Source organism: Panthera pardus, unplaced genomic scaffold, assembly GCF_024362965.1.
Source record: "Panthera pardus isolate Hobbes unplaced genomic scaffold, ASM2436296v1 HiC_scaffold_19, whole genome shotgun sequence".
NCBI classification, from domain to species: Eukaryota; Metazoa; Chordata; class Mammalia; order Carnivora; family Felidae; genus Panthera; species Panthera pardus.
Window position 1 is genome coordinate 2,414,404 of NW_026526754.1, and position 13,344 is coordinate 2,427,747.

Genomic DNA, 13,344 nt, shown 5'->3' on the forward strand with positions numbered 1-13,344 from the left:
CAGACACTCAATGAGTCAACTAAGTCCCTGGATAGTTGTAAATTCCAATATTCATACATTTTATGTCTGTCACAGTGGAGGCAGTCTCCAGGATTTGATATCTTTGGTTTTCTAGCCAAAGTCCTGCTCTTCCCAGGCAACCCCACACCAGGGACTGAGATGGCAGGGGAAGTAGACCTCAACTACTTTTTCCCCAATGACAGACCCCTCATCAGGCAGTCTTTCACTCAGAACCCATTTGGCAGAAGTTGGTCAGGTCTGTATTGCGGTTTAGATCTTTTTTGCTAAATCCTGCATACTGATAACGTTCCTTCTAAAGGTTTTAGACCTGTACTCCTAGCTGAAATCTTTCCCTCCTTATTCTTGTTTCTTTTCTTTTTACTCGTAACTCTATTACAGCTTCTGCTGCCAGGAGGACCCAACAAGCACAGCTGGACTAGACTTTCTGTACACCATGTTCCTTTAATGTCCCTTTTGCTTTGTGTTCATTGCCAGGTTATTTCTTTCCTCTGCTTTATAATAATGACTCTTAGAAATATAAGTGATCCTCGGGATGATTTAGTTGAACATTGTAGAACTCTAATTAGAGTTGATGTCTCTGTTAACAGATCTTCATCTGATTAGGGGAAAAAAAGTGATGACAACAAAGGTATTTATAAAAATATATTTCACAAAGTAGGAAACAATACAGGAGTTTCTCTGAATACAATACATGAAGTAAATAAACAATATTGCATTAAAGCAAAGTAGAAAATTAAAATGATCTGCGTGTAGTACTTGATTTTTATCATACATTTTCTACTCCTAAATGGCAGGATTGTGTTACAAATTGAATATGCTCACATCTTCTAGTGCTGTCCTTTTTTGGAGTCTACGACATTCTGTGCATCACCATGAAGATCAGGGAGAGAAGTGCTAAAAACAAAAGCAGTAAAATTATGTACAAACCACTTCCTGCTTTAAAACAGTGGGGGCAACTTGAAGCATGTTTACTGGGCAGGGCATTATGTAGGTATCTAAAAGTCTAGAGTTTAAATAGTCACATGAATCAATATGCTTTCAGATGTTTGTGCTTGTAGTAAAAACACCAAATACTAGGATTATGAACAAAATAGAAAACAGTCCAAAAGTTTCTCTGGGAAAATGCTGCTCCTGCCATCACCAGCCACAATAACACTTTCTACTCTAAAGAGACTCTTAGCTCCCCTTTTGATAATATTGCCTGCCATACTCATCTCATCAAAATGTACATGTATTAAACATTCATTGTGTGTATATATATATATATATATTTATATAAAACAATCTAAAGGATTATTAATGGATATAATTTAGTTTTTTTTTCCATATAGTCCCTTAATCTATATAGATTACCAACCTTAATAAATAAAAGCATTAATGGACATCAATAAAATATTTATTTCGAGGATTAAACAAATAAATTCACGCGCTAGCAATAAAACCATCTGTCTCATATGTAGTCCGCTGTGTGATACGGTTTATCTTTCTGTCCTTGTGGAAGAAGATGAAGTGGAGGGAACGAGTAATCCTGCTTCCAGAAAACAAGCCTGTTTGAATGGGATTTCTCTCCTCCCACCACTGAGTTGGCAATCCCCACCCGGGAATGGATTACGAACATGTGAATATTTTAAGGCTCGACACAATATTTAAAGATGCTATTCAGTCTCTGATGAGTGGGGCCAACAGTTATGTACAATGTGCGGTCACCGTACCGTATAATCTAGGAGGCCTCCCAAAACTCCAGAAAGTCATAACGTACAGCAGACCAAGTATTGCTTTATCGTTTGTGGCGGAATCCTTATTGGTGAAGGGGAAAAAACCATTTGCATTTATAAAAATCCTTGCAGAAGACACATATCAGCAGCACATTTCTTGCAGGTCCATTTTTCTAAGAAAGCACCTTTTAATTTTGATTTTTTCCTCTTTTTAACCATCTCTCTAAGGATTAGCCAGGATCCCAATCTTTGTCTGTGGTGGCTAAGTAAATATCAAATATCCAAAGACTTCTAGAGACTCCACATACTTTAATTCACACTCCACAAGATTTATAACCTCCTAACATATGCTTTTTATTATTAATTTTTGGTTCAACATTGAAATGTAGTTGAGTTTATAGATGATTGGTGCTAAACTTGCCTCTAAAACAAATAGCCACATTGGTTGTATCTAAGGGGTGTGACCCTAGAATATTACAGAATGCTCAGTTCCACTGATTAATTCATAATCCACTGTCAAGTTTCTTTGTCACTTTCACCAACAGAGTAGAGTTCTCCCAGTCTCTTAAAGCGGGGACCCCAGTCACTGAGGTAGTCAAAATTCTGGTCTGAGTCTGAGGTGCTGGACTCCAGGGAGCTGAGGGACCCAGCCACAGACCCTCGGCCTTCATAGCCATAAATCTGAATGGAGTCATATGGCGGGGCAGTTGGGTCATTATCTGCCTCGTGTAGCCGCACATTTATGAATTCATCAACATCAACACCATTCGGAACAGGAGCAAGCCCTTGCCTTGGCATGAACTGCAAATCTGGTTTAATATCCTTACGAGGTAAAAATCCATTAATTCCATCTGGGTTTTGTAAAGTTGCAATATCAAAAGCCTCTGTATCTTCCTCTCCTCCTCCCTCATCATCATAACGAATGATGTTTTCTCGTACGTCTTCATCATCTTTAATAATTAATGGCTCGTTTTTATGTCGCCGCAGAGTTACAAACAGCACCACAATTACTGTAGGAAAAATGAGAAATAACAATTAGCTCAATTTGCAAATAATTTCACAAGCAACATATCATGTATGTTACAAGAGAGTGGCGTTGTGTAGAAACTTGCCAGCATATAGCCTTACTACAATTCACTTGGGAATTAAATTAAACACCTTTCTGAAAGATGGGTTATTGAATTCTGAGTGAGTATTATTCCAGGTTGCTTCTGTTTATTAAATGGTGATGAAGTTGGGTTAAAAGAATTAATTTGCATCTATCCATGGTGAAAGCTGCATGTAAGACTGTTACGAGCTCTAGAATAAATGGCACACAATAGAAAACAGCAAAGATAAAAATAATTAACTTGCTGTGGCTCTTGGGCAAGTTATTTAATATCTTTGATTCCATGTCCTTCTTCGATAAAGAAAAAATAGCAGAGTAAATCATATCTAGAATATCTTGTGTTTTATCGGCTCTTCAAGACTCTCTCCAATCAAATAATGTTCATTCACAGATGAAGTGATATATCAAGATGAATGTCAAATTGGCATACGCAATTTTTTGCCTTATAAGGAAGCTGGGGCTTCCCCATCTGGGAAGGTACGCCTAAAGGTAGGCAAAAGGAAAGGAATACATACCCAACAGGCAAAGCCAGCCAAACCAAACTAGGGTTCACAGGGTAAAATATGTCTAGAAATGTTAATCCAGGCAGTGGGTGAATAGAACGGATGTGACTGGAAAGGTAGTAACTGCCATATCCTTTACTTAAGGACAGGATAAGACATAATTTTCTTCTTATATATCTTTCTAGTCTCTAATGTTGTTTTTATAATTAGAAATTTTTAATGGAAAAGTTACCAAAAAAAAAAAACTTTCCTTCATTTTCAATCTTCATTTTAAGTTGATTTTAATATCCAGAAAAATAGCTGAAGAACACAGTGTAATTTTGAAAAATATTTTTTTTGTTGTTTGCTTGTTTGTTATCTTTTAGTCTGACCAAACTGTGTGTTTGGATGAACTCAGCAACGCAATGTATACATCGTTTAGAGAAAAGAGTATTATGGACACACGAGAGCCTCCCATTACAGTAAACTGGTGTACATCAGATCTGCAGGCCTTCTTATATGGTAGATGCTGTTGTAACCACATAAAGGTCTCTCCCCACTTCCACCACCATTAGAATTAGTTTGTCTTTTCACTGGTAATGGGATTGAAAAAGGCACTGAATTGTCCTCTCCAATTGGACATTGGCTATCGTGGCACTTTTCTTCCTTCACCCCTATTTGGTAACTTCAAAGCTTGGAGAAGTGCAAGAAAGTTCCTTTTCCCCAGAAGAATGCTGATACCTGACTGGGGTTCAGGTTTGCTGTCCTTATTTAAGTCATTTATGAACCAGAAAAATGGTGACCATTAAGCTGTGAAGGAAATACGTACCTAGCAGCAAAATGATGCATGCTAATATAGCAATTAAGGCGCCCATACTGAGTCCAATCGGAAGGACATAAGCTTCAACATTACAAGACTGGACAACACCATCACTGCTACAGCCACAGACCCGGATGGTCAGGGTGCTGGTGCTGCTCAGAGGAGGATTCCCACTATCACTGATTATGATTGGTAAAAGATAGACTTCTTGCTTCTGGCGGTTGAATCCGTTATGCTTTGCCAAAATGCTGAGGGAATTATCTGGAAAAAGTGAAAATTACAATAGTTTGCATCATTTCCAAGTGGCTGCCCAAACAACACTTGTTTTTCTAGTTCATAAATCCTCTGGAAAACTCAAGAGAATCCCAACTCCACTAGACCAGTTAGATTCTTTCCCCCTCCCTACCTCCCCAATTGACATGGACCAAAACATCCATGCCCTGCAAATTTAATAAATGGGCCCCCACCATGAATTAATGAAATTTTACCATCACTTTGTAAATGCAAAATATTTCTTTTATAAAAATAATCTTCAAGTGTCCTTTCAGAAGACACAAATTAACCCACGTTTCCACAAATAAGTTTATTTTTTCCCTCATTTATCCTGATAATGCAAAATTGACTGAACAGAATTGGACCACATTTGAAAGGCATGTTTGAGAAATTCTGCATTGAAAGATAGACTATATGACGATATGGCATACAAAACAATGCACTCTGTTGTCTCCCACAGGTATCTAAAAAGAGTCATTCACACCCTTGAGCATTTAAACTAACAAAAGTCCCATTTACTGCCAATTGGAGGAGATATGCCACATATATTAAAATTCTGTAGAGAAGACCTATACTGGTTATGCAAAAAAGAATAAATGGAAAAGTCCCTGGAGCAAATGCTCCATTTTGCATGTGTCAGTCGATTATACAGAGAGATACGTTGGTTATCTAGAGCAACATTTCAAGACAAGCTGTACGGAAGGGTTCATTTCAGTTCAGGGTAAAACTTGTCAGCGAAGAGTAATTGAACCCATGCTAGCCCTATGGTTCTCAAAATTTCACCCCTCAAAATAAAACTTCGTAGTCATTCATGCCCAGCTCATGAACTATAGTCATATTGTATATATTAACTATTGTTTTCTCCCTTTGATTAATGAAAGACATATATCTATTCAAAATGGGAACATACTTTCCTTTTTATATTCTACATGGAAGCAAATAATCTCAGATAACATGTATAATATTATTTGAGCAAAAGGATTATTTCAGTTCAGATTTTTTTCACATATTGGCAAGTTTGTAGACCCTAGAATACCTGGCTACCTCATTGTTGCATAATAAGCAGGGATTCCAAACCATAGTTGTCCAATTCTTGGTCATTAATGTCCTTCTGGCTTCCAGAACACTCAAATACATGAACACATATTCTACTCAAATGACTTTAAATGAATGTGTTAAATTTTCTGTACCATATAGTGCTATTCCAGAATTAAAAAAAAAAGATGGCCGTTCCCCAAAATAGATGTATAAATTATATTTATTTTTGTTTTAAGATATAAACGGATCTCTAATGCCTTGCTAGTAAGCAAATAGGAAAACACTCAAATTGAGTAACATTATTTTTTGTAAATTTCTTTTCGTTGTGCCTCATTAGTAGTTGAAGACTGAAAAGAGTTCTCTAATAGAGTTAAGTAGTGGTGTACCAAATGATCCAGTTATCTTTATTTCCAAGACATGGAGGGAAATACCACTAAGCTAAAAAATGGGAGAACATTATCTCAAAACAGATACAGAATATATAGTTATGTTATATTTTCAGAAAATGTGTGACAAGTTGGAGTACAGTTAATTAGTGCAAGGAACATTTGTGGATGATTTCATATACCATAGTTCAAAACAGAAGATGGGAATTGTTCTTCAAGATGCAATTAATAAAATTACAATGAGACTTTTGCCTTTTTGTGGTTGACATTATTTATATGGGAAACTATTTTTGCATATTCTCTCTTTAAAACAATCTATAATGATAATTTAGAAACCGCAGCAGGAATATTGCTCAGTGTCGAAAAAAACTATGCTCTTTAATACATATAAAAGCATTAGTGAGTCCACCACTAAACTTACAGTGTTTACTATTCCTTGCATTTGCATTTGTTATTCCCGTACTAGATAATGAAAATTATTATCTGAGTAAAGGAAGTCTATGAGTCATTTTTGGCAAATTTTACCTGCTACCTCCAGGCAAGTCAATTCCCTATTTGCCTATTCATTTTTCTCCTTTAAAAAAAAACCAAAAAACAAAAAACTATTTCTAATTGGTGTTTATATTTATTATGGATTTATTTTATTATGCCAAATGAAATTGTCATTATTGTACACTTTAAAAAAAAACAAGTATCAGCAGTTTCACACAGTTCAAATTCCTGCATTTGAAATACATTAAAAAAATCTACATGTGGCAAATATCTTTTATGAAGCTATGGTTAGTTTCTTTAAGACTTATGGTGCCTTTTAATTTCATGAAAGTTTTAATTTAATATAGTCAGTTTTATCAATCTCTTTTAGGTTTGTGCTTCTAAACTGAGTTTTTAAAAGTAAATTACATGAAATATATTTATAATGCCATCTGTCACATTTAGGTGATTGTATGGAATTGTGTGTGTGTGTGTGTGTGTGTGTGTGTGTGTGTGTGTGTGTGTTTCTTTCTTTACTGGTAATTGATTTCCCCAAGGTTAATTATTGAGTAACTTATCCTTTACTCACTGCTCTTCAACTCTCAGTTTCTCACAAATCAAACTTTTGTGCACCCTCACCTTTTTAGGAGCTCTCTATTATGTTCCCAATGCTCTGTTTTTATAAATCTGCATCAGTAATACACCTTTATGTATGGAAACTTCATAATAAATCCTGATGTTTATTAGATTAATTTCCCTTTCATGTTCTTCTTTACGAGTATCATGGCTATTATTGTTCATTTGCTAATCTCTGACAATTATAGAATCAGATTAGCAAATTGTATGAAAATCCCTATAAGAACTTTAGTAGAAATTATGTTAAAATATAAATCAACTTTGAGAGAATTGGCATCACCTTTACTGTCTTTAGTCTTCCATTTCAAGATCATAGTTTCCTTATTTTCTTTAATATATATCACTAAACATGTAATTTTTAACTTTTAGCTACAAGAGAATTTCACATCTTTTGTTAGATTTAATATTGGTACTGTGTATCTTTTGTTGCTTTGGTAATATTATCAAACTGCAAAGTGATATTAATATTTTAAAAGTGCACTTTCTGATCATTGTTGCTAGTGTGTAAAGTGTAATTGTTTTATGCATTGATTTTAATTCTAGCAATCTTGTAAACTTTTCTTTATTTATAAAAGTAATATTCTCATCACAGAGTTCCACTTCAGCAAGACAATGATGTGAGGAGCTCCACAGAACTGTTCTCTAGTGAAAATGGTGATTATAAAAGAAAAACCATTTAACATCTCTGGAAATGGTCCTGGAGGCAAGCAGCAAATGAAGAAACATTTATCCAGGACAATCTATCAAAGGTTGGTAAGAATGACGAGACTCATGTGTGAAGTAGAACCCACTTTCTCCCAGCTCTGTGAGATGGAAAATCCACTCTATACTGGTTCAGCCAAGAACATAGGGCTCCCTGTCCCCTCAGCTAAGACAGTTAAAGAACTGTCTTAGCAGGAGATACAGGGTGTGAGCAGTCTCATCCTACTATATTATTGAAACTAAATTTCAAGTGAGTGCAGCCAAAAGAGGGTTCCTTTCTTTCTCACAGCCCTTGCTTGTGAGACAGAAACTCTCCCTGGGAAGGGTTCCCCTGGGGATATAGGGCCTCAGTTACCCTTGCCCTAGCCTATCAGGCACTGGTTACACACTGGGAAGGACAAGCCAAAAAACTTGACGTTACTCCACATCCACTCCCCACCCCCACCCAGCACCAAGTGCTCATCATCTAAAACAGAGGCTTCATTCAGAGAAACACATCATAGTTTCCAACTCAACTCTGGAGAGAGTGGCTTACAGTTTGGCCTCAGTGGAGACACAGAGAACCTGAGACAGAGACTAGGGGAGCAACATGCCTGGGGAGAACACATCTGAAACACTGACTTAGAGAAATATTCTAGGAGCCCAAACTTGATTGGCTTAGTCTGTAGAGCAATCTTGCCCCCAATCTGAAAACAATACAGAAATCATCTGGCAGTTAGTGGAGTTTAACAATTGGAACATGGTCAGGGGCAGAGAATCCTGCCCAAATCACTGTCATTCTAGGGTGACTGTAGGCATACCCAAGGCTGGGATCCTTTGAGGTGAAATATCAGTGGTTTAAAATTGCAGATAGGAAATAGACTTAACAAAAACATTCTAGCCAGTCATTAAACAAATTAAGCAAAAACAGCAATATTAAGCTCTCAGTGTGTGTAGGGGGGGTGTCAATATCCAAAACTGCTATAATATCTAAAACGTCCAGTTTCCAACAAAAAATTACAAGATATACAAAGAAATAGGAAACCCATATAGCAAGGGGGAAAAAAAGGAGGCAAAAGAAACTATTCATGAAAGCAACCAGATATCAGATTAAACAGACTTCTAAGAAGCCATTATAAAAGTGTTCAATAAACTAAACTATGATTAAAGAAAGAAAGGTCTGATAATAATATCACATCAAATAATATAAATAGATAAATAGAAATTATTTTTAAAAATAACATTTAAAAAAGAACATGGAAATTCTGGAGTTAAGAAGCACAATAACTGAAATAAAATACTAATTAGGCTGACTAAAATGTAGATTTGAATTGGCAAAAGAAAGTGTTCATGTAGTTGAAGATAGATGCATAGGAAATATGCAAGCTGAAGAATAGAGAGGAAAAAAGAGAATAAAGAATAATGAACAGAGCCTCATAAAAATGTGGCTCCAAAATATGTGGATGAAAAATACCAGAAAAGAAGAAAAGAAAAGAAAAATAATAAAGCTGACAACTTCAAACAATTTTGAAGACATTAACCTATACATTCAGAAACCTCAACAAACTCTAAGAAGACAAATGCAAAGAGTTTCACAGTGTATCCTAGTAAAAATACTCAAAGCCAAAGACAAGGAGAACAACTTGAAAGCAAGACAAAATTGACTCATCCCTTCCAAGGGACTCCAATAAGATGAACTGAATTTTTATAGAAATAATGGAGGCCACAGGGCGCCTGGGTGGCTCAGTTGACTGAGTGGTCGACTTCAGCTCAGGTCATGATCTCGCGGTCCGTGAGTTTGAGCCCCACATTGGGCTCTGTGCTGGCAGCTCAGAGCCTGGAGCCTGCTTCGGATTCTGTGTCTCCCTCTCTTTCTGCTCCTCCCCTGCTTGTGCTCTCTCTCTCTCTCTCAAAAATAAATAAATGTTGGGGCGCCTTGGTGGCTCTGTCGGTTAAGCGTCCGACTTCGGCTCAGGTCGTGATCTCATGGTGTGTGAGTTCGAGCCCCGCGTCGGGCTCTGTGCTGACAGCTCAGAGCCTGGATCCTGTTTCGGATTCTGTGTCTCCCTCTCTCTGACCCTCCCCCGTCATGCTCTGTCTCTCTCTGTCTCAAAAATAAATAAACGTTAAAAAAAATAAATAAATGTTAAAAATTTTTTTAAAAAAGGAAAGAAAAGAAATAATGGAGGCCAGAAGGACATGAGATAGCATTTTCAAAGTGTTTAGAGCAAACACTTTCAACCAAGGATCATATATTCAGCAAAGCCTTCTTTCCAAAACAAACAAAAAAAATATGAAATAGAAGCTTGGAAAGTAAACATCAAGCTGAGGAAATTCATCAGCAGCAGACATGCCTTGTAAGAAATACCAAAGGAACTCTTTCAGACTGAAAGCTAATAACCTCAGATGGTAATTCAGATTCACATTTAAAAAAAAAAAAAAGAGGACCAGGAAAAGTAATTATGTCATCATGAAAGATAGAATACACAACTTTCTCCTTTTTTCTTCACTGTTTTATAAAGCAATTGTATAAAACAGTAAGTACATAATATATTGTTGGCATGTAATATCTAGATATTCAAAAGTAATAGTTGGATATTCCAGTATCCCACTTTTAATAATGGATAAAACAACTAGGCAGAAATAAACAAGGAAATAGGAAATAGAAGACTTGAAAAACAGTATAAATCAATGATATCTAAGTGATATCTATAGAACACTCCACTCAACAACAGTAGAATAAATACTCTTCTCAAGTACACATTGAACATTCTGCAGTGTAGACAATATGTGAGGGTGTAAAATAAACTTGAGTAAAATTTAAAAAGATAATAATGCAAAATTTGTTTTCTGACTATAATGGAATGAAGAAACATGAATAATAGAAATTTGGGAAACTAACAAATCTGTGGAAATTAAACAATGCATTATTCAATAATCATTGGGTCAAAGGCAAGGTCAAAAGGGAGATTGGAAAATATTGTGAGACAATGCAAATGAAAATACAGCATATCAAAATGTAAGGGATGCAGCTAAAGCAATGTTTAGAGGGAAAGTTATAGTTTTAAATGCCTACGTTATTAGTTTTTTTTCTTATTGTACTATACTAGCTAGACCTTCTAACAGAATTTTGAGCATAAGAAGTTATGGTGATACCTGTACCTTGTTCTTGATACTACAAAAGAGAAAATAGGTTTTGACTTTCAACATTAAGATGACTGATTTTATTGGAAGGCAGTTTTTGTTCAAGTTTGTTTACTTGTACTCTTTTTTCCTCCTTAATTTTTCTTTCTTTTTTGTTCTCTTTGCAATGATGCAAAGGGAAAAGGCAGCCATATAAAAGACAGCTGTTCAATACCTCTAAAGTTGGATTCAATTGGGTTACTGTATTATTTAAAAACTTTTTTTTCATACCTTTTTGTTTTAATGCATTTCCAATTTCTATCATGTTGCCTTTGCATCATAATCTATTCCATCCTCTTGGCTTCTGCTCCTGGGTTTTGTATTTATTGCATTTACTTTTTTTTTTTTTCCCTTGGAGCAAATAGAAGAACATATCCTGGTGACTTACTAGAGAAAATACATTTTCTAAAACTGAAAAAATTATGAGAAAAAAAGAGTGGTCACTGAAAGCCCATCAACATATATGTCATGATTTATTTTTAAATTTAAATCTTTTGAAATTGAGTATAAAATAACACAGTTTGAGAAAGGGGAGAAGGGTGTTTTGTCAAGATCTATGTAAGAAGAGGATGGAGCAAGAGAGTTTGGTATTCTCTAGGGAGGACTAATATCCAGGTGGAGAGCAATGTCTACTTGCTGTCCACTTCATGCATTTGTGTTACACTGAGATAGAAACATATCTCTTCAGCTTATCACCTGGTTGCCTGATACTCTTAATAGGTGAAATAGTCAAATATCAGTATTCCTTATTATTTCCATAAGTTAAAGTTTTCTCCTATTTTCTCATCTTCCTGGAATATTTTGCTTATGAGCATTACACCAAGGAGGATGAATGATTCCATTCCAGAATCTTGCTTCATACTCTAAACCCATTTGTTTTTGCTTATGACTGATTTGTGAAAGAAAGATCTTGGTGGAAAGTTAAAGTGGACCAGTAACACCAGACATAGTTCTCAAAATTGACAATATTCCAAAAATAGTAGAATCGTTGGGTTTCTTACTCCTTGGCTGAGTAATACAAGGTCTACACCAAATAAATAGTAAAGTAGAGAACAGATAAACAGTAGGGGTATATGCTTGCTTTTTTCAGACAGCACATTACATTATGCCATTATGTATGAGATTCCTTTCAGATTCTGATAACATATTCATTGTAAATAAAAATATTTACTTATATGCTTAGTTTGCCATTTTTTTTCCTCCAGATATACCTATTAGTGCATTATTGGAGGTTGTTTGATATTGTATCAAATACAGCCATCTTAAAATTAAAGTCTCAGAATTTTAACACAATGGTTTTAACACTGAGGAGACAAATAGATAATACTCAGTAAAGTGTGTGTATTATCTCAGTAAAGTCTAACCCCCTTGAGGGAGTCTAGCCTTAGTCATGGCTCTATTCCAAGTCTTCAGCACAGGACTTGACACAGAGTGAAGATCCTCATAAAAAACAGCAACACTGGTGGGGTTGTTTTATCCACTTTTATTTGGAATGTTTCAGTTCTAAGGAAGTGATCAACTAACTGATATGATAGAAGCTTGCTAAGTCTTTTCAAAATTTCTGCTGCATATGAGAGTTTTTCTTCCTATGTGACTTACATGGTCGAGCCCCAGCCTCATCCTCCAGCTTCCCGTCCTACCACTCCTCTGTGTTCTAGCCATCCTGGCCTTTTCTGAGTCAAGGATCTTCTTTCCTTCATGCTTTCATAATTGCTCTTTCTTCTACCTCATAATCTCTCTACCTTTCCTTAGCCCTCATTTGAATTAACATTTATGCATTCTTTATGTCTGTACTTAAATGTAATTTTGGGGGGATAATTCCTTTACTAACCATCCCCAGCCTTCCCAGACAGAGTGTTTATGCAATCTAATAAGATAATCTTTATATTTTTATCAAAGAACTTATTACAAAGAAATAATATAGTAATAGGGATGTGATCGATACAGGGGATGCCAAAATAAACTGAAAAACTTTTAAGTAATGAATAACCAATTTAAAATGCATAATGAGTACTCAGCAAATATTTGTTAAGTGAATGAATAATCATTAGCTGCATTTTATGGGTCTCACATTTATTTCCCTTCATGTTATTTTGTCATAGGGAATTATATGTGATTCAGAATAAGTCAGTGAGAAAGTTCAGTTTAGGCTATTGGAAAGGATTTATAGCCCAAGTTCCTATATGGAAATTTAAGAGATATATTCATGGTTTCTCAGTCTTACTCTGGGCATAACTAATACCATGTATCATGAACAATAAACTAAGGGTGCTTAGATTCAAATAGAGAAGACTGAGAGGAGAAGAATATTTGAAATACCATCTCAGATATCTAACATATGTGAACTATCATCATGTTAAAGAGTGCACACCAGAATTCCCTTTTACTGAGCTGAAATTCATTAACTTAGTCCTGTGTTCAGAGGGGGGCACATAATCGGAATTAGAATCTCCTGTAGCTGGTTTAGGAGGAATGTCCTCTTTGATTTTTAATATTCAGTCTTTATATCATTTAGAGTTGGCAATCAAGG

The 13,344-nt window shown here is 35.6% G+C and overlaps 1 protein-coding gene across 6 annotated transcripts in view; it reads right to left on the bottom strand.

Moving 5' to 3' along the window:
* Positions 1–650: 650 nt before the first annotated feature.
* CDH8 (cadherin 8) overlaps positions 651–13,344 on the bottom strand; it is a 361,920-nt gene continuing 349,226 nt past the window's right edge. For all 6 annotated transcript variants that reach the window (XM_053906508.1, XM_019455740.2, XM_019455739.2 and 3 more), the window contains 2 exons: positions 4,156–4,407; positions 651–2,746 (listed from right to left, as the gene is read on the bottom strand). In XM_053906508.1, the coding sequence (XP_053762483.1) occupies positions 2,253–2,746; positions 4,156–4,407 (746 nt within the window). In that variant the 3' untranslated portion in view covers positions 651–2,252. The remainder of the gene's footprint in view (positions 2,747–4,155; positions 4,408–13,344) is intronic.